General features: G+C 42.7%; 1 protein-coding gene across 1 annotated transcript in view; it reads left to right on the plus strand.

Moving 5' to 3' along the window:
- The window catches only part of GPR141 (G protein-coupled receptor 141), a 455,102-nt gene extending 434,637 nt beyond the window's left edge, over positions 1-20,465 (plus strand). The window contains exon 3 of the mRNA XM_044065044.1: positions 19,517-20,465. Within this exon, the coding sequence (XP_043920979.1) occupies positions 19,531-20,463 (933 nt within the window). The 5' untranslated portion in view covers positions 19,517-19,530 and the 3' untranslated portion in view covers positions 20,464-20,465. The remainder of the gene's footprint in view (positions 1-19,516) is intronic.
- The last annotated feature ends 1,161 nt before the right edge of the window (positions 20,466-21,626 follow it).

Consider the following 21,626-nt stretch of genomic DNA (forward strand, 5'->3'; position numbering starts at 1 on the left):
TGAAACTAGAGTCAGCCCTCTCACACTACAACAAACAAGACATAAAACAGGTTGTCAGCACACACACCTTCCCTCTCACACAAGAGAAGTTCAAGACACATAAACCAACATACACAGAGGTACTCACTAAGAGCCTATCAAAAGACCAGATACCTCCCAAATGCAAACATACACATCTCAGTACACAAACAGAATCCACCACAACACACAACAGCACACATATCAGTGTCTCAGCAATTAAACCCCTAAGGCAAATCACCTCAAAACCAAATGTCCTGGTTATAGGTGACTCAGTAGTGAGACACACAGATATCCCCTCACCAGGCTGAACAAGTAGAAAGTCACAGTAAGCCCCTTGCAAAAGGAGATCCATCAACTGACCCTGGGAACTATCAATCCATAAGCCTAACCATCTTTATCTGCAAGGCCATGCAAAAAAATCATCATGGACCTTATCCACAAGGATACAGTTGACCTTCAAACTCTTGACCCGACCCAGTTTGGCTTCATCAAGGGTAGATCTTGCTTATTAAACCTGATGGACTTCTTTGAGAATGCCACCAAAGCCTTGGATGAGGGCAAAACAGTACATACCGCCTATCATGATTTAGCCAAAGGTTTTGACACCAGCCCACATTCAGGTATCATGGAGAAGATCTCCCAGCTTGGAATCAACCCATACATTACTAGATGGGTAGCAAACTGGCTCACTGACAAAATGCACACTGTCAAAGCTGGGGAGTCCACCTCCACCAGTAGTTACCAACGGGTTACGGCAAGGATCTGTGCTGGGCCCTCTACTGTTTGGAATCTATTTCTCTGAAGCTCAGGCAAAGGTAGATGGTCTGTGGCTTACCAAGTCTGCAGATACTGTAAACTGGGTGGAATCACAGTCCCACAATGATATTAACATATTACAGAAAGGGCTGATGCAGACAAACGATTGTTGCCAAACTCATGGACTAAAACATAACGCAAAAAAAGTCTTATTATCCCCTTTGGCAAAGAAGTAGCCCCTGCTAATTATGACATAGATAGCACCACTCTAAGCACAAATTCAGTAGTGAGAGACTTGGGAACACAGGTTGAGAGCAATGTAAACTTTGATTACCATGTGTCTGCAGTGGTAAAAAAGCATTCTACATTGTGCATCTCATAAACAAGGGCATCACATCCAAGACCAGGGAGGTTATTGCTCCACTGTACTCGACCTTTATCAGACCACTAATCAAGTACAATGCTCCCTTCTGTATGTACCTCACCAGACACCTGCAGCAACTGGAGAGAGACCACATAGGCTTCTTACCAAGAGAATCCAGGACTTCCAAAACATGACTTACATGGAAAGACTAAAAGCCCTGTCACTGTACTCTGTAACATATATGCTACTGAGAGCAGACCTGTACCTGGCCTAAAGAGCAGTCTTGGACCCTACCCTAATGGAATTGCTGTACATCTGTAAATCAAATGGGACAAGAATAACTCACTCCAGAGATCTCAACTTAGCCTGTGACATCAAGAGAACATGCTGGAGAGACAGATATATCTCCCAGCAATTACCTCTGCTTTGGAATAAGCTCCCACTCCATGGCAACTAGAGATCCTCAATGACCATATTCAGGTGCAACCTTGACAGCTGGATGGATGACCATAAATTCATCCCAGGGGTGGCACCTATGTCCCACATGGACAGGGCCAGTCATTACTGATCACAGTATCGCTCTTCTAACAACAGCCATCTAAACTTGGTCAAAAAGGGTATTTGGGTTTTTACATGGCTAGGCTTGTAAAGGCCTCAGGGCCATCAGCCTAGTAACCTCCTATGAACCTATGATAACACACATCGACATAGAGATAACATTTTAATTGATGACATCTAGGAATAAAGTCCAAGCTATAAACCAATTTGCTGTTTGCGTTCTAACTTGTAGATGTTATGTGATCCTATCTCGCCTACATTCAATACTGATGGGCTCGGAGCCGATCCCTCGGCTCTGACTCGGCACGCTATGCTATAGAGCGAGGCCTCTTATTGGCTGAGCTATTTCTTATCCCAGGATGCACCACCACTAATCCCCCAGATCTCGTTTGCCGCTTACAAGCTAGGATGTGGTCTCAAACTTGGCTGGGCTAAGTACTGTTTTATTCAGGCTTTTCCTGTCAGGAATTTGCTTATTTTGAACCCAAAAGCTGTTTTAACAGCTATTGTTGTGGTACGAGTGTGTTTAGCGAAATCTTTTGAGGAATTTGTGTTTTTTCGTTAAGGGAAGGTTTCCCGTTTAAGTTAGAGAGGCCTTCCCCTATTTTCTATTACTAGCGTTTTATTTGTGTGTCAAGTACCTGCTTGAGTTAGAGGGTCTTGACCCTCCTTTACTGTGTTTTTTGCAAACTAGTACTGAATTGTTTGTTAAAATAAAAAAAAAAAAAAAACTTTATATTTTAAACTTAAAACTTGCTAGCTTTTTTTGTCTGTATTATTATTATTCTTAGAGGTTTGTTACAATGTCTAAAGAGCATAGACCCTCTGGGTTTAAAAAGTGCACGAGGTGTGGTTATAAAATGTCCATAACGGACGACCACTCCTCGTGCATTTATTGTTTAGGTGCCAAGCACCTACAAGAGTCATGTAGCGTGTGTCACGCCTTTTCATCAAGAGTCCTCCAGGAGAGGAAGAACAAATTAATACTAAAAGGGTTGATTAAGCCATCCTTTGAGGAGGCTTTATCTTCCTCTTCCTCTCCTTCAAAAAAGAAAAAAGTGTCGGCTCCGACCAGTCTGTCGGAACCGACTGCCAAAAAACCTAGGCAGGCTTCTCCATCGGCTCCACGGACTTCGGAGCCGAGGCGGAATGGTCTGCCTCGATGCCTCCAGTCTCGACCCCTCTGGTTTCGGAGCCGAGGATTGGGGCATCGAGAGGCGGGTCACCTTCATCGGCTCCACTGATATTGGAGCCGATGAGGGTTGCCGGCTCAGACTCTTCCCCTTCGGCGCCAAAGTCCTCATCGGCACCGAGGGAAATTGTTTTGAGATCTCCCTCGGAACCGATAGTAATAGAATCCATTCGGAGCCGGTCCCCTAGTCCTATGGAGCTGATGGAGAAATCGGTTCGGACCCGATCGGTGTCATCTAGATCCTCCAAGATGTCTGATTCGGACATCGACAGGGTGCTCCTAAGACTCTTCCAGTCTCCGGTGTTTCAAAAGTTAGTTTTGGCTCCAGCCCATTCGGCTTCGGAGCCGATGGTCCACCCTGCTACTATGGTTCCTCCTCCAACAGCCTCGGCACCATTGGAGCCGGTGCTGGTGGAACCGATGGAGGTTTTAGGGTCGGGCCCGACCCTTACTCCAACTCCGGCTCTTGAGTCGGAGTTCGGTACGCGGACTTCTTCTGTCGGCCCGGGGGGGATGCTTCGGGACTGATGTTTTCGGTCCCAAGCCTTCCTGTCTGTGCGTCGGCTGCGGGAGTGCCGTCTACCGTCGTGGCCATGGAGGTGGGACCCTCCCAGGATTCTGGTGGTCCCGCCTTCAGGGCTATGAGGAGTGCGTTAGCCAAATCATCTTTGACTACCTCCACGGTCTCCCCAGCTCCTTCCCTGCATACCGAGACTGGGTCTTTGGCAGTCCCCCTGTCCCTAGACAGCGGAGCCCCGGGGCCTGAGGTTACCCCCACTGGGGTTTCCCCCCCTCCTGGAGGTCCTTCTGAAGCTTCTTCGGAGGAACCCCCCAGGAAAACATCGTGCAAGAGGAAGCACGTTGACTCCCCTGATGAGTCTCTTACATCAGACACTGATCTCGATGATGCAGAGGGGTCCCCTAAGTCATCCTCAGATGATGTCTCCTTTGCAGACATCCTGGAAGCCCTTAAACAACGAGGCGGCTGGCAATCCAAACCCCCTTCTGCTGATGAGTCGGTGTTCCTTAAGGCCTTCGGGGCTCAGCCCTCTGCCTCCTGGGTGTCTCCGCCCTTCGACGAGCTTTTGGACTTGATCTGTCGAAGGGAGTGGAAACACCCAGACTCTGTGGAACCGGTGCCTGCTCATCCTAATAAGTTCCTGTCAGCACCCCCGGAAAAAGAGTTCCTGACTAAAGGTGTGGCTGTAGATGCTTTGGTGGTGGCATCTGCTACCCAGCAAGATGTAGCAGAGGCTTCGACGTCCATCCATCCTCCTAATAAGGAGTCTAGGAGCATGGATCGGTACGGTAAGCGCACTCTAAGTTCAGCGGCCTTTACATTAAGGTCCTTGAACTATCTCACGCACTTTACCAGATTTCAGAGGGATCTGATTAAAGAACTTTCCGATACCCTCTTGGGTAACCTGCCTGAGGAGCTGGCCCAGACGGTTGGCTCTCAGCTGGCTACACTGTCGTCCATTTCAAACTCGTTCATGAGGCTCATTTCCTATGCGGCCGAAGGGGCGAGTAGAGCGGCGGGTACAGGCATTGCTCTACGGAGACAAGCCTGGCTCCACCTGTGTCATTTTGCGGAGGCCTTTAAGTCTTCCTTTGCCGACGCCCCCTTTGATGGGTCCTCCTTGTTTGGACCCAAGGTAAAGGACACATTGACCCGCTGCGAGCAAGAAGGTAAGACTTTGACTGCCGTAGGGGCATGATTTTCCACTCCCTTTCGGCCTTACCCCAAGGCTAAAAGAGGAGGGAAAATGTGGTTCCATAGATCTCAGAAGTCTTACCCCTCACAGCAGGACGATCCCCCTTCCAGAGGCAGGGGAGGGGGAAATTCTTCTGGAAGACGCCGTCCCAGAGGCGGCAGAGGCCCTTGCAACACTGGAGACCGCGAGTCCTTTCATGGCTCTTCAGCCTTTCACAGTCCCTGAGGGATTGCCCAACTGTGCAGCTCCAGAGCCAGTCGGGGGTCATTTTTCAAAGCACCTAAAAGCCTGGGAAGGTATCACTCAGGACCGATGGGTGCTTCGAATTATCGCCGGAGGTTACACCATCCCTTTCTCTCACTCTCCACCTCAGTCCAAAAAAATCCCGGACCCGCCACCCAGTCAACGGGAAACTGCAGCCTCAGAAGTTTCAAAGCTGCTGCAAAAAGGAGTCATCCAACCGGTCCCCGCAGACCAGATCGGATTAGGGACTTGCTCAAGATTCTTTTTGGTGCCATAAAGACCGGGGACTTGAGACCCATTTTGGATCTCAGCATTCTAAACCGTTCAGTCAAAAAGTCCAAGTTCCGAATGGTCACCCTACAAACCATTCTCCCATTGCTGGAGAAAGGTGTTTGGATGTGCTCCATAGATCTCAAGGATGCTTATTACCATATCATGGTACATCAAGCGTCCAGGAGACATCTGTGCTTCAGCCTAGGAGGCAGTCATTTTCAGTTCCGCGCACTGCCCTTTGGTCTCACCACAGCCCCCAGGGTGTTCACCAAATGTTTGGCGGTCGTGACTGCTCACCTGAGAAGTCTAGGATTCCAGGTGTTTCCGTATCTAGACGACTGGCTCCTAACTGCCACCTCCAAGCATCTACTATTGCGGAGCCTACAAAACACTATATCACTGGGCAATTCCCTTGGAATCACCTTCAAATGGCCAAAGTCTGTGTTGCTGCCATCTCAACGCATAAGATTCATAGGGGTAGAGATAGACTCAAACCGAATGCGGGTCTATCTACCTACAGACAGGATACAAACCATACAGGCTCAAGTTCGAGCCTTACTTCCCAGATCCAAAGCCCCAGCCAGAATGGTCCTGCAGCTATTGGGATCCATGTCCGCCACGGTTCTTCTAGTTCCCCTGGCAAGGTTGCACATGAGAATTCTCCAGTGGATTCTTTCAGCTCAGTGGTCCTTTCAGGAACTCCCTCTCAGTCACCTCATATGGATCACGGAAACCTGCAAACGGGACCTTCGCTGGTGGCTAGTGCCCTCCAATTTGGATCAGGGACGACCCTTTGTTCCACCTCCTCCTGCGGCCACTTTGACCACGGACGCCTCCCAGATGGGGTGGGGGGGGGCATTCCCTGGGCAGGTCAGTCCAAGGCAAATGGCACCCAGAAGAGACCCTACTTCATATCAACATCCTAGAAATGAAGGCGGTGCTTCTGTCTCTTCAAGCCCTTCACGATTACCTCCCTCAGGGCGTAATTGCCGTTCACTCAGACAACATGTCAGTTGTCTGGTACCTGAACAAACAGGGAGGGACCAGATCCTATCCTCTTTGCAGAGAGGCCATGAGAGTTTGGGAATGGGCAGTGTCGACCAAACGCTTTCTAGTGGCTACTCATATCCCGGGCAAGTCCAATGTGATAGCCGATAGACTGAGCAGAACCATCCTCTCTCCTCACGAATGGTCTCTGAACATTACAGTTGCAAATCAGATTTTCAGCAAATGGGGAGTTCCGTGTTGCGACCTCTTCACGACTCCACTGAATGCAAAGTGCAAAAAGTTCTTCTCCTTCACCCCAGCTCTGGGGAAGAGCCCCATGGATGCACTAGCCCGTCCTTGGCCCACCGGCTTGCTTTATGCCTTCCCCCCAGTTCCTCTCCTTCCCAGGGTGATCCAAAAGGCATCTCTCTTGGGGAGCAAAATGATCTTAGTTGCTCCTTACTGGCCTCGTCAAGTATGGTTCCCCTATCTCCAGAAATATGCTCTGGAAGGTCCATGGTTCCTGGATCAGATCCCAGACCTTTTGGTTCATCAGTCGGGACTATTCCACCAGTCCCTTCACACCTTAAAATTGACGGCTTGGCTCCTCCTCTTCCGACTATAGTCAGGAGTCATACATTGGATCCAGAAGTTGTACACATCTTATCTTTGGCCCACAAGTCTGCTACAAAGAAATTGTATTCTAGCAAATGGAAAAGATTTGCTATTTGGGCTCAACACCGGGGCCTGGATCCCATCACTATTCCCGTATCAGAAGTGCTGAAATTTCTAACTTCTCTTTTCAATCAAGGCTCTTCAGTCTCTACCATCAAGGTTCAATTGGCAGCTATTTCCAATTTTCACGAATCTATAAACCCACCTTTAATAAGCAACAGATTGTGTAAGACCTTCTTGAAAGGTGCTGCGCTTTTAAGACCTCCGATTTCTCATCCTGCTCCTCCATGGGATCTCGATGTGGTGTTACGCTCCTTAACTTCCTTCCCCTTCGAACCGGCAGCGACATGTGATTTAAAATTTCTATCGTGGAAAACTGCCTTTCTGGTGGCAATTACTTCTGCCAGAAGGGTTTCAGAGCTTCAAGCTTTGTCTGTAAAACCTCCGTACTTGGTTTTTCACAAAGACAGAGTATCTCTCAGGCCAAATCCTTCCTTTGTCCCTAAAGTTTGTTCTAGTTTCTGCCTACAACAATCATTAGAACTTCCAGTCTTCTTTCCAAAGTATTCTAACAAAGCGGAATTCATATTCCACACATTAGATGTCCACAGGCAGTTGCGTTTTTATTTAGATAGGACCAAACAAGCAAGGAAAACAGATCAGTTGTTTGTATCCTTTGCAGACAATAAATTGGGCAAAGCCGTCACAAAGGTCACTATTGCCAAATGGATCAGGGACTGTATTACTCAAGCTTATTCTTATTCTAACAAAGAGCTTACCACCTCTGTCAAAGCTCATTCTACAAGGGCTATGGCTACTTCGGTAGCATTTCATTCTAAGCTTGCCATTAGTGACATTTGTGCTGCGGCTACATGGTCTTCCCTGCACACTTTCATTTCCCACTACAAATTGGATGTGGCATCTAGAGGATGAGCTTCATTTGGTTCCACAGTGCTCAGGAGTGTTTTCCAATGAGCCACCCAGGATTTAGGTGCTAGGGACGCTGTCCCATCAGTATTGAATGTAGGCGAGATAGGATCACATAACATCTTTTAGTTATGTACTTACCATAACTTTAGATGTTTGGGATCCATCTCGCCTACATCTCAATAACCCACCCTCCTTCCCCCTTCCTTGGAGATCAGAGGATATCAGAAGGTCCGAATCCTGTTGTTTCATCTTGAAACATCTAACAATGTTATATAAACAAGTTGTGCATGTGTGCATGAATGCGGACAAACAAGATCTGTGGGATTAGTGGTGGTGCATCCTGGGATAAGAAATAGCTCAGCTAATAAGAGGCCTCGCTCTATAGCATAGCGTGCCGAGTCGGAGCCGAGGGATTGGCTCCGTGCCCATCAGTATTGAATGTAGGCGAGATGGATCCCAAACATCTAAAGTTATGGTAAGTACATAACTAAAAGTTTTGATGTGATTGACTGTCTCAAGAAGGTTTTGGTCCAGTTGCACAAGAAAAGAAAAAAATCTTCACACATATCAAATGGGATCCCTTTCAAAGGACTGTAATCTCAGAACACTGAACCTCTGATCATCAAAGACCAGAGGATTGAAGTTTTGAAATACTGAACTTTGTGAATGGAGATTGCTTTACAATGCAGAATGCGAACTTTACCATTCTCTTCAATGTAGTGCAATCTCGGAGTTGGTATATTAAGTAGCAGGGGGTGTTGGGGGAGTACCTGCAAAAATGTGAAATAAGAAGTTTTCACATTTTAGATTTTTTTCCGTAGGTTCAATATTTCAAAACTTCGATCCTCTGGTCTTCAATGATCAGAGGTTCAATGTTCTGAAATTTCAATCCTATGAAGCAGACCCATCAAATGATATATAAAAATCAGTGTATATCAATATTATATATTCCACGCCCTGAAGGAGGCATGGACCTCCTTGAAATTGATTACATATCATGGGACTGCATACATATGTTGACATCATCAGATCCAAACATAGTGAACGTTTTAAAACTTGACGATAGGAAGTCTATGTTGACTTCTCTGCTTAATTTAGCAGAAACATTCCAGTGTCAAGAAGGAATGGAGATCAAACCAGAAGTAGACAAAAATCAGACAGCAACTGAATGTGCCAGAAAACCAAAAGAAAGAATATAGGTAGGAGGACGGGATAAGAAGGAAAGAAAGGTAGAAAAGCAATCAATATAGTGGCACATACAGAGATTTCCTGAAACCTCATATTTATCAGGAATTGAAGCAGAAATTATTAGGGAGAGGTGAGTTGAAACCAAAAGATGAAAGGTTAGTAATAGCAGCCCAGGATAGTGGACTACATACAGACTGGCTCTCAAAGTCCACTGAAAATGTGGGAGGAATAGACAAATGTTGGTTCTGTAAAAAATAATTGGAAATAGTCACACACTTTGTTATTGGGTGTAATACACTCATGGCAGAGGACCTATACACTTAAAGGCATAATAATGTGGCAAGACTGTTGCATTAGGGATTGTGCAAGCACTACAATATAGAAGTACCTGAGAAATAATGGAAACATGAACCAAAAGGCATTATAAAGAATGAAGAAGTATATACCACTTGGGATCACCCATTACTAAAAGTTCAAAAGATAGATATGAGAAAACCAGATATAGTAGTCCATGAAAGAAAGCCATAAGTAGCATTGATCACTGAAACTGCTACACCTAGTGAATACAGTGTGTCACATACAGAGAGACACAAAGTCATAAAATATCAGGATTTGCAGGCAGAAATGAGACCAATGTAGAATAAAGATACCCAGACAATTCCAATAATAGTAATAGGAGCAATAGGTCTAATGAAAAGGAATCAGCAGTCATATTTGGACATGTTTCCAATATATGTAACTGTATAAATTGCAGAAAGTGTCAGTTCTAGGCACATTACGAGAGCTGCAAAGAGCACTTTTGTCTAATGTCAAATAATGAAACAGTACTAATTTCATGAACTTTAAGTAAACCCTGACTTAGGAATGGGATCCATTTCTATCATGGTATTAGAAACCAAAAAGACATGGAAAAATTAAACAGACAGATTCCTGATGCACGTGGCACTTCTGACCACACAACCATTTTTCCCAAGCTCCTGCACACTTTTTTGCTCTCCATTGTTTCTTCCACAGTCCCTTCCACCAAGTTATTATTTCCCACTAAATGCTGGCATTTGTTTCCTTTTGTGACAAGACTTGGTCACTACTATATCTACCTTGGTGAGAGGTATGTCTGTGAACATGTTCCACTTCACAAAATGCATCTTTTTCTCTGTTTTCCACATTATGTCTCTTGTTATTAAAGCCCCACCAGCAACAACCTCCTGTACTTTCTAAGGTATCCCTACCTGCTCCTCCCCTTCTGCTATGCTTTCCTACCTCCAGGCACCTTACTCTCCTTGTCTTCTGACTACATTTTCCGCTAACTTTCCTTTCTAATTTTCTTCTGGCAAAATGTTCCTTCCATTTCTACCTAGTTTCCTCTTCTATTTCTACTACTGCCACCTGCCAGACCATCTCTCACAATCCTTATCCTCCCTTGCTCATTAAATCTCTGCCCTTGTCTCTCTGTCTTGGTTTCCTGCTCTTCAACCACTTTTTTCTGGCTGCTTTCCATTCATAATTCTTCCTTCCATCCACCTTAACTTCTGTCTGTTCTCTGTCCCCTTATTTCCTTCCACTGTCTTCCTGTCCACTCCCCACTTATTTCCATTTGAAGTCATCTTTCTACCACTTTTACTTCTCTGACCACCTGTCCCAATGCCCTACTCTCTCTAGCTTGTTGCCTTTTTACTTCACTTCATCCTCTCCTCTCTCCTGTCCTCTCATCCTCTCCAGTCCTTCTCTTTTCTTCCTATCTGATTAGCCAACCAGCTGCCCTCTCTAGTTTCCAAATGCTTATCTGAAACTCCTCAGTTTCGCTGTCCACCCAAAGGCATAATGAGTGACACCCCTATCCTATAGCCTACTGAACATCTCACTCCCCTCTCCTTCAGCCTGTTGCTGCTCCCCTCTTACTATAACTGCTTTCCCTTATTTTGACTGACAGGTACAATATTCATTGTAATGGCCCCTTAAATACCTGTGCCTCTGTCTACTAAATTTTTGACTCAGTCTTTTCTCTTACTCACCCCATCGGATATCAAACTCTGGCCTCTTCCTCCTCTTCCTTCTCTGGTGATGTTCTCTGCTGACCCAAATAAGCCTGCCCTAACCTGCAGTATTCTTTGATCTGTCATGCTTTCCTGGGCTAGCCTGCAGTTAGATGAATGGAATGCTACACTGCTACGTGTTCCTCTGTGAAAAGTTAATATCACTGTAAGGTGGGGCAGAAAATGTTGTTTGGTTCTGCTCCAAGCTATACCCCATTGTGTGCCACTCAGCTCTGCTCTCCTGCCATCTGGGTTATTTGGAGCCCTCTTTCCTTGCTGCTCTCACCTGACTAACTACCTCCTTCTGCAGCAGAGGTGCCATATTCAAAGGGGAATAAGTGTGCATATACCCACTCAAACACTAGAATTTATTTATTTTAATTTCCTACAATTAATATTTTATTTTGTTGTAATCAGGTGTTAATCATCAGCATATTCCTTCCATCCCCAATTTGGTCCCATAGCTGGCTAAAACAGGCTGCAAACTGTAGTGTTAATGGCTCAACAGGTAGCATGTTTGCCTTTGGTGCTGGAAGATTAGAATGTTGTGGGTTATATTCCAACTTCAGATGTTTGGTTCCATTTTGAAAGGGACTGAAACTAGGTCTGGGTCTGGTATTAATTCATGTTCATAGGTTCATAGGTTGGTACTATGCTATCGGCCCTAGGGCCTATGCAAGCCTAGCCATAACAATTCCCTGGATATTTCTTCCCACAATATTTACTTCTCCAGGCCCCTGTCTAGCAGGGCGACTGACATGATCCCCGGGGTGAATTTCCTATCTCCCATCCAATCATCAAGGTTCCTTTTGAAGAGGGCCAATGAGGCGCTCTGCTTGACATGTATGGGCAGTCTATTCCAGAGTATGGGGAGTCTGTGGGTCAAGAACCTATCCCTCCAGCATGTTTTGTTCATTGTGATGACAAGGTTTAGATCCCTGGAGCATGTGGCTCTGAGGGATTGGGATTTCTTTAAGTGGAGCATGTCCAACAGCTCAGGGTTTGACATGGCCTTGTATGTTAAGCAGAGATCACCTGTGAGTAGACGATATGCCACAGAGTATAGCTGGAGTTTTTTTAGACGGTCAGTATATGGCATCTGCTTTAGGCCTGTGATTCTTTTAGTGAGGTATTTCTGTGACCTTTCCAGCTGTTGCAGATGTCTTGTGAGGTACATACCAAATGGGGCATTATACTCTATAATGTGTCTAATGAGGGATGAGTACAGTGGGACAATGACCTCCTTTTTTCTGTATGAAAAGCCCTTAGTGATGAGGTGTGCCACATAGAAGGATTTCCTGACTGTTGTGGCAATGTGGTTATCGAAAGTGAGACCACTGTCCACCTGTGTCCCTAATTCTCTCATCACACTTTCGATGTTTAGTGTCCTGCCACCTATGTGGTAATTCATGGGTACATGTTTTTTCCAAAGGGGATAACTATACATTTCTTGGCATTAAGCTTGAGCCCATGGCTCTGGTACCAGGCATCTGTTTCTGTAAGGCCCTTTTGTAGAATATCCACATCATTTGGGGATTCAATAATGGCTCCCAGTTTGCAGTCATCTGCAAACTTTGTTAGCCAGAGTCCCTTAGTGTTGGCCTGTACTTCAGAGAAGTAGATGCCAAACAAGAGTGGTCCCAGGACTGAACCCTGAGGTACTCCACTTGTCACTTGTCTGGAGCTGGATTTGGAGTCGGCTACTTTTACTGTCTGGGTTCTGTCAGTAAGCCATTTAGCAACCCATCGAGTGACGTAGGGATTTATGCCCAGCTTAGTAAGTTTATCTATGATTCCAGAGTGGGGGATGGTGTCAAAGGCCTTGGCGAGGTCCAGATAGGCTGTGTGGACTGACTTACCCTCGTCCACAGCTCTGGAGACTGATTCGAAGAAGTCAATCAGATTCAGGAGACAAGATCTGCCCTTCAGAAACCCAAACTGGGTGGAGTCCAGTGTTTGAAGGTTGCCAATGTCTTTGTTTATAAGTTCCATGATAATGCGTTCCATGCCCTTGCAAATCAGGCTTGTCAGACTGATGGGACGGTAGTTCCCGGGATCCAAGGTGGATCCTCCCTTGTGGAGTGGGATAACTGTAGCTGTGCACCACTCAGTGGGCACAAAGCCTGAGGTGAGGCTATGATTAAACATGACACTTAGGTGAGGTGCCAGTTCATTTTGTAGTTCATGTAGTACACAGCCTGGGATGTCATCTGATCCCACGGATGCTGTATTCTTAGCTTTGGAGAGTGCGGTTTCTACCTGTGTGGCCGTGATTATCAGAATTTGGCAAACTTTTGGTATTGAGATGGGCCCTTTAGGGGGTGAGAGTGGGGTGAAGTTGGCACTAAATCGATCTGCCAGGATATTGGCAATATCCTTGGGATCAGTATATTTAATGCCATTCTGTTGTAACTCAGAGCAGATCTGAGCATTGCCATTTAGTTTCTTGACATAACTGTAGAATGCCTTGTGGTTGTCTTTGGAATTGTTGGCAATTTTATTTTCGTAACTAGCTTTTGAGGATTTTATGAGGGATCTCAGCTTCTTACTGAGGCTGGTGAGGGAGTTTTTTGCATCCTGGGATTTTCCTCTTTTTTGCAACAGTTTCTTCCTTCTGTTGTATAGTTTGTTTATAGCAGGGGACTACCAGATTGGCTTCCTTTTTTTGGAGAACAGCATCTTGGTTCTATTTGGGATGGCACGATTCATGCACGAGTGGATGTGCTCATACAGTGCCTTAGTGTAGGATTCTGCAGTCGAACTTCCAGATCCCATCTGCGTGGGTGTTGTGAAGTTTGTCACTTCTGACTTCAGTAGCTTGAAGTTGGCTTTGGAGAAGTTTTTCAAGGAGGTTTCCTTACTGTGGGGTGGGGGTGGGATGTGGATGTCAAGGGTGATTTGCTTATGGTCAGACCTGATCAATGAGGGGGTGACCACTGGTGTGGAGCATCTATCTCCCATGTTGGTAATGACCAGGCCTAGGATATTGGAGCTCCTGGTGGGACAATGGATTAGTTGATCCAGGGCGTTGGTATTTATGAATTCCAAGAACCGTTGGGAAAAGGAGTTGGTACCTGAGTAGTTTTCCCAATTAATGGCAGGGTAGTTGAAATCACCCAGTATTAGGGTGTTTGGTTGTATCTTAATATTTTCCAGTATGTTTAGAAAGGTGTAGTGAGAATCTTGGGGCATGGTTGGGGATCTGTAGCAAGCTACAGTTTGGATTGCAGTCTTACCTAGTGTTAATTGCACCTGGAGAATTTCAGATGCATTGTGTTGGGCAACTAGCCTGGAGATGTGAATATCCTTGGTGAATATGGACACTCCTCCACCTTTAGTGTTTCGGTCCTGGTTTTGTGGCCGAAAAGTGTGGTAAGAATTGTAGCCTGGTATTGCAGGGGTGTTCTCTGGAGCCTTGAACCAGGTCTCAGTTACTGCACAGATATCGATGTTCTCCATTTTTAGGAGTGCCTCGAGAGAGTGCATTTTGAGGTTTAGACTTCTAGCATGTACCGGTAAATGGGTGGGATTGTTGGCTAGGGTACAGTTATGGGTCTGGTATTAATTCATGGACTGGTAAATGGGTGGGATTGTTGGCTTGGGTACAGTTATGGGTCTGGTATTAATTTGTGTACTGGTAAATGGGTGGGATTGTTGGCTAGGGTACAGTTATGGGTCTGGTATTAATTTGTGTACTGGTAAATGGGTGGGATTGTTGGCTAGGGTACAGTTATGGGTTTGGTATTAATTTGTGTACTGGTAAATGGGTGGAATTGTTGGCTAGGGTACAGTTATGGGTCTGGTATTAATTCGTGTACTGGTAAATGGGTAGGATTGTTGGCTAGGGTACAGTTATGGATCTGGTATTAATTCGTGTACTGGTAAATGGGTAGGATTGTTGGCTAGGATACAGTTATGGGTCTGGTATTAATTCATGTACTGGTAAATGGGTGGGATTGTTGGCTAGGGTACAGTTATGGGTCTGGTATTAATTCGTGTACTGGTAAATGGGTAGGATTGTTGGTTAGGGTACAGTTATGGGTCTGGTATTAATTCGTGTACTGGTAAATGGGTGGGATTGTTGGCTAGGGTACAGTTAGTCCAATTGATCAATAACCTACTGTGACCTTACGAACCTATAATGTCCATGTCCTTTAAAAGGACTTTAATTCTGCTTTACTACATGACATATAATCAGTTTTATTTTCACACAGCTCCACAATGCCGTATTTCTGTTTTGTTAAACTCAAAAATATCTTGTTGCTTGCTTGACTGGTTACGGAATTGCCTGTGTATCCTTCCTGTTAACAAGACAGGGAAAACAGTAATAGTCCCTCACAGAATTCATTAGAGTCAGCCTGAGCAGTTATGTGCCTGGATATGAGTATCACACAAAAGATAAAAAACAAAAAACTCTGTTTTGGTTACTTATGGCTACAACAAAGAAAAACATTGTCACCGTATTGCTTCATGTAGAGAGCTTCTTGTCATGTCATTCAACCAAGTAAAGTCTATGAGAACAGGTGCATAATGACTTCTTGCTCAAAAGAATACTGAAACAGTACTGTAGAATATTAGTTCTGCACACTTCATTTATAATTCCTGTTCTAACCCTTAAAAGTTTGCGAGGATCCATTCTGTATTTTATAATCATAACATTTGATGTGACATTAGCATGCTTAAGATTATCCAAATATATAAGTCAACCATTATGGAGCCTGGTTCTTGGAATCTGATGCTATCTGTTTGGTTAGTACTATACTAGAGTGATGTTTAGTATGAAATGTCTGAACAGTAATTGGAGAACATCTCCCTTCATGTACAATGTAACATGTATCTAATCAGAAAGGCTTATACTGTATTTCACATGATCTCCAGATACTTTACCTCTTGGAAAACTGCTCTTACCGCTTCCTAAGGAACAAATACCGGCTGTTGGAGTCCATGATAGAAGTTCTTTATTATGCATGACAAGGAAATATAACTCCAAACAAATTCAGTATCAGTAAGATTTGCCACGTTATGAAATAACCTTCCAAAACAGGTCAAGCATGTAGATGCCCTTTCAAAATGTATATTTATGTTACATGCACACATGGACTCTGATAAATTTATATAAGAGACAATAAGATTATAATAATCACAGCTGTGAGCCTGAGCAACGAAACTAGCAGTTGATACAGTAAATATTGCTAGTGCCTGTGAGTTGCTTTCTTTTTTTTATTATGCCCACTGTGAACTCATTAGTTTTTCCTTTTGGGGAGTCCTGGCTCTATGATTTTTAATACCACTGTACATGTGCATTGCTGATTTTGCACAGGAATCTAAATTTTAACCCCAAGTATATTTGTCAAAAGTCAACATTTCATGTAAATAGGGTCTGCTGAATCACTGAAAAAGGTCTGTGAACCAGGATATGTTAAATGTGTAATAGAAATCAGCAGTACATGTGTACTGTAGTGTTTACAGGGATCGTATGGTGAGAAGCATCCTTGGGACAGGAAGGCAAATGGTTATAACAAGGTTTGTCACACTCTGTTACCATAACAGCAAGCTAAGACTGCTATACTTGCATTCTACGTGTGTAGGGTTTGGTACATTTATTTTTAACACAAAAAATTGAACTAAAAAATTCTAAGAAGGAAACTGAACTAAAAGTGACACTTCTGTGTTCTCTTTCAATCGTTTTCTCCAAGCATCTACAGCACATAAAGTAGATGCCGAAAAATAAATTGTCAGTTTTGGTAGCATTGTACCATTCCATCCATCTATCTACCCATAGATGAATAACTGAATATAATACATTTTTATCTGTTTTTGAGCTCTCTGTCAGTCCTGAAGCAGTAGAGCCCCCACCTCCTCTAGGTTCATTTGTTTCAACCCACTTCTTGTCATTCAGGGGCAACAGATGAGGAAGGTGAGAGACAGGCATGAAGGCCACCATCAGCAGGGAGTTAGGAGATCATCACATATTTGTACAGAGTTAAGAGACTATATCATCTATTGAGTCCTATTATATAGTTAGCAATTATCTACATATAATTATTTAACGGTTTGTGCTTTTCTGCTGCCTCACCTCATCCCAGTGCAGTAAATGATCCAACTTGTCTGTTGAGTTTCAAAACAAAGTTAGCAATCATCTACATATAAAGATGTAACAGTTTGTGCTTTGTTGCTGTCGCTAGCACAAAACATAGTGCAAATGGATAAGTTTAATGGCTGAGCCCCAATACAAAGCACTCATCTACACACACAAAAAAAAACTGTATTTGAAAGCATATGTTTAAAACATGAAGCATCTGAAGGAAATACAATTTATAAGCTACAATAAGATCACAAAAATATTCTGTTAATTACTGTTGTGTCTTTACTCCTGCTATTGGCAAACACAATGATATAAAGCATATCTCTAATACCATCTTGTGGAACAAATTAACTAATAAATGCAATAAAAGAAGAAAGCAGTGTTCTTGAAAAATTACTTTCATACCATGCAAAGCTAAATAACTTATGATCAACTATATAGGAAAACTATAATACTGACAGTATTTTACTGAATGTGTGAAGTAGTATCTTTTTTTTTCCACGACTCCTTTTAATTTTCTCCTGCAGAAATATTGAGGCTATCCTGGTCTCCTTAAAATCCCAAATTCCAAACCAGCACCATACCAAACTCCTTAACAGCCGCAAATATAAGAACAATAAAGATACAATTGAAATGAGTACTTAAAAAATAAATAAAGAAAGAAAAAAATGAAAGCCAAATTTGGATGCATGACATAAATTAAATAAAAAGTACATGGTGACGTATGTGCCATAAAAAAATGCTGCTAAAACAAAGTAATGAAAACAAACTTTAACAAATACAGTCAGCAGGTAAACTGCAACAAATTGTTGAAGACATCACTTCCATGAAAAGTCCCAGCTAAATGGTGTAATAAAATAATAGTGTCAATTCAATTAAAATGTAATTGAAAAAGTGGATATCCATATGGCTGGCTTCACCTGCATTGCACAATATTGAAAAATACTATCAGAGTTCAACTATCTTCAGCCAACAAACTGTAGTTGAAATGTCATCATTCCAATCTGAAAAGACAATATGAAATCCATGATTGTAAACCTGGCAACTGTACTGTAACCACAAATCTCATGGCAGGTTCTTCTTAGCATGGAGTCAGTCAGTGTGATAAAATCTGCCAAAATGTACCCTGTATTTTCAAACATTTTGACACAGGATGACTCCCACCTCCAAACTACCCATCATATCTCAGAAATGATGCAATATAATTTTGTGACTGTTTCAACTTTAACTGCAAGATGTTCCTGCCCTAGGTACTTGCCTTCAACAGTATCCAATGCAGATGCTCACTTCTTTGTGAACTTTTAGTAATTATGCCAAGTAGCCTCATAAGTCTAATTTAGTTCTAACATGGTCTTCTACTATGGCTTATGTTTTTCTTTGTTGTACAGGTTACCTTTTCTTTCCTCAGCTGTATTAGTCCATATTTATGATTACTTGCTTCCTGTTCTGTTGACTGCATCTGGAAATAAGCTGGTTACTACTTTGTTTTGTTAAACTACTCACTGTGTGAATATATAAGAATGTAGAAGATAAATAACATATGGCATTTCCTGATAAGATGAAAAGAAGCAATGCATCTTTCTAGTCTGTGCATATATTCTTATCATTTATCCTAGAGGGAGGCATCATGAACATTATGAAAAAACACACCTTTCTTCAAATTATACTGTAGAAGCTTTGTTGAAACAGAATTTACATCTGAAACTGATTTGCAGACCATATGAACTGGTATGGTATGAGAAATATAAAGAATGCTAAAGTACATCAACCTTTGTGCTGTCCTCAAAGCACTAATCATTATTCTGTACAGCTACCCAGTCAACAGTTGAACTATGCTAGCAAATGCACACAAAAAAGATTAAAAATGAATAATAAGGAAACTTTTATTGTGAAACAGAACCAAAAAGATTAAGATAAACCACACACACAAGAAATTAAACAATGAACCCCAGTCCTGTGATGCAGATGGATAAAGCCCTTACTGCACTCTGGATGACCCATGCATGATAAGTGGCATAGGAGGTGGAAGGACCAGATGGGAGAAGGTGAGCATGAGCAGTCAATGCTGAGTCCCCAATCCTGGGGGGAGGAAGGGAGGCATCCTAGACTTGCCGTAATGGCAACATTAAGAGCTGCTGAGCTCTCTGCTACAAAGAACATATTGCTTGGTACAGAGGTTGCCACTACATAAAGAATGCAGACACCTCTAAAGGCAGCCATTCTGGAGCTTTCAGGGCTGCCATGGGATAATGCACTCCCAAGCTGTAGTATAATGCTGCATGAGGATCCTAACCTCTTCACTGCCTCCAGACATAGGTCAAGTTGAGACACAGGTGACTAAGGTGGATGGGCCAGTAGATCTGGTGAATGAGGAGAACAGCTGGTGGCAACTGATGGTCAGTTATAGGGAGGTATATAAAAAATAAGGAACACATGATGTGAAAAGGTCATTATAGTAACCAGAAATCCTAAACAGTGCATTTTTTTTTATTCTAGGTATTCCAAAGAAAATGGATAATCAGAGATGTAATAATTCAAGTTTCCCTCAAGATTTTGACTGTTGTTCTCCTATCAAAAATCAAGACAATACCAATATAGTGGTTGTTATTATTTATAGTACTGTACTCATTGGTGGAATTATAGGCTGCATTTATATGATGTTTTCCCTATATAACAACAGCTCCTTATCTGTGACAACAATAGCTATCATAAACCTTGTAGTGGTGCATGTTCTCTTTCTCATCACTGTACCATTTCGCATTTATTATTTTGTCACTTACAAATGGGCATTTGGAGTTTCATTTTGCAAAATAGCTAGTGGTGCAATTCATTGCCATATGTATCTTGCTTTTTTATTCTATGTTTCAATACTGGTCATTAGATACATCAGTTATTTTAAACGCAGAGACAAAGTTGCATTTTATAGATTATTACATGCTGTACTGGCTAGCAGCTCTGTGTGGATTGTAGCACTTATCTGTGTATTTCCTTTATTCATGTCTCAGTATGGACGGCACAACAATTACAAAGAGGAGGAATGTTTTCAGTTTCACCAAGAACTAACCAATGAATATGTATCTGTTTTAAACTTCTTTGTTATTGCTGTTATGTTAGCTGTTATTTTTGTGCTTTTTATTGTACAGATTGTTATACTTGCCAGAGTTACGAAACAGCTGAAAGGTGCATTCATTGCCCGACAGGAATTTTGGGTTCAGATAAAAAGTCTGTCTTTTGTACTGGTCATGCTAGTCTGCTTTGCTCCCTATCACATGTTTAGGATTTATTATATAATGAATATCAGCAGCTGTTCACCAGACTTAATTAACTACAATGAAATTTGTTTAGGTATAACAAGCATTTGCTGTTTTGATTTGTTGACATTCTTAGCCAAAAGTGGAGACATTAGGTCATTTTTCTTTTGTAAGGGATGCAGATCAAAATAGAATTTTTATGTCACAAACTTATTTTTCCTAAACACTGTTGTACAACATTAAGATATAGATATGTTTATTTATTAAGTAGCTATAAGAAGCCTGCTTCACAAGACATATTCTAGCATAATCACAATTCATTCTATCATTAGATCATTCACCAATTTCCAAAATGCATGTTATATGTAGCACAATCAAATACATTGAATTTTCCATGAGAAAGCATATGACACACTAGAATCCTCTTCTGGTGCTGGTAATGTGATTTTCTGGCTGTGCAACTGATGAGCTAGAATTCTCTGGCCATTCCAGTGATGGGATGGTTACATAGTATTCTGCTTTGGTCACTTGGCTTATATCACACTACCATCCGATCATGTTGATTTAAGAGACAGGAAAGATTTAATGGCCACAATGACATCACCATGTATTATGGAACCGAAAATCACCAGAGAATCTTGTGAGGTCACTCCAGTTCAGGTCATCCTGTACCTCACTAGTAGTATAACTGATGTAAATTCCTTTGTTGTAGAATACTAATTACTGAACTATCTCTCAGATGGAATATGTATAACCAAAAATTGTAGACCAGAATGACAGGACTAATTTCTGTTTCTCTTAAGAGTTAGTCAGCTTAGCCAATGACTTACAAGGAAGTTCTAAAACTTCTATAATGATCAGGTGGCACTGTAGGTCACCATATTCAAATATTTTCATATATTTTCTTGTAAAACATTGCATGCTACCAGCATCTCTGTTTAGATGGACCAAGGTCTCATTCAACCTAAACTTACTGATTCCTGCAAGACAGTTTTGGATTCCTGTCTGTGCTTCACCATATGAACTACCCCTAAATACTGGCACTCCTCTTAGGGTTACAAACACTGCCAAACTAAGTATTTCTTTGGCCTTAAGTTCTCATTGCACTAACTTCAGAATATCTTTTACCTTTCTCCAGAGAACACATTGCCCCTTCCATGTCAAAAAATGTTAGCAACAAGACACCACACCTACTCTCCCTCTCTCTCTCAAGGGCCCCAAAAAAAGTCCTTTCCATCACCACTGGAAAGTGGTCTAATATGAATCTTAGATATATTATCTCAGTGAAATAGGCAGGAAATATCTGGAAATAGCTTGATACTGAGAAGTGCAATCTACACTGAGCAGTATAGTCT

Source organism: Protopterus annectens, chromosome 3.part0 (assembly GCF_019279795.1).
Source record: "Protopterus annectens isolate FY-2018-M chromosome 3.part0, PAN1.0, whole genome shotgun sequence".
Lineage (NCBI taxonomy): Eukaryota > Metazoa > Chordata > Ceratodontiformes > Protopteridae > Protopterus > Protopterus annectens.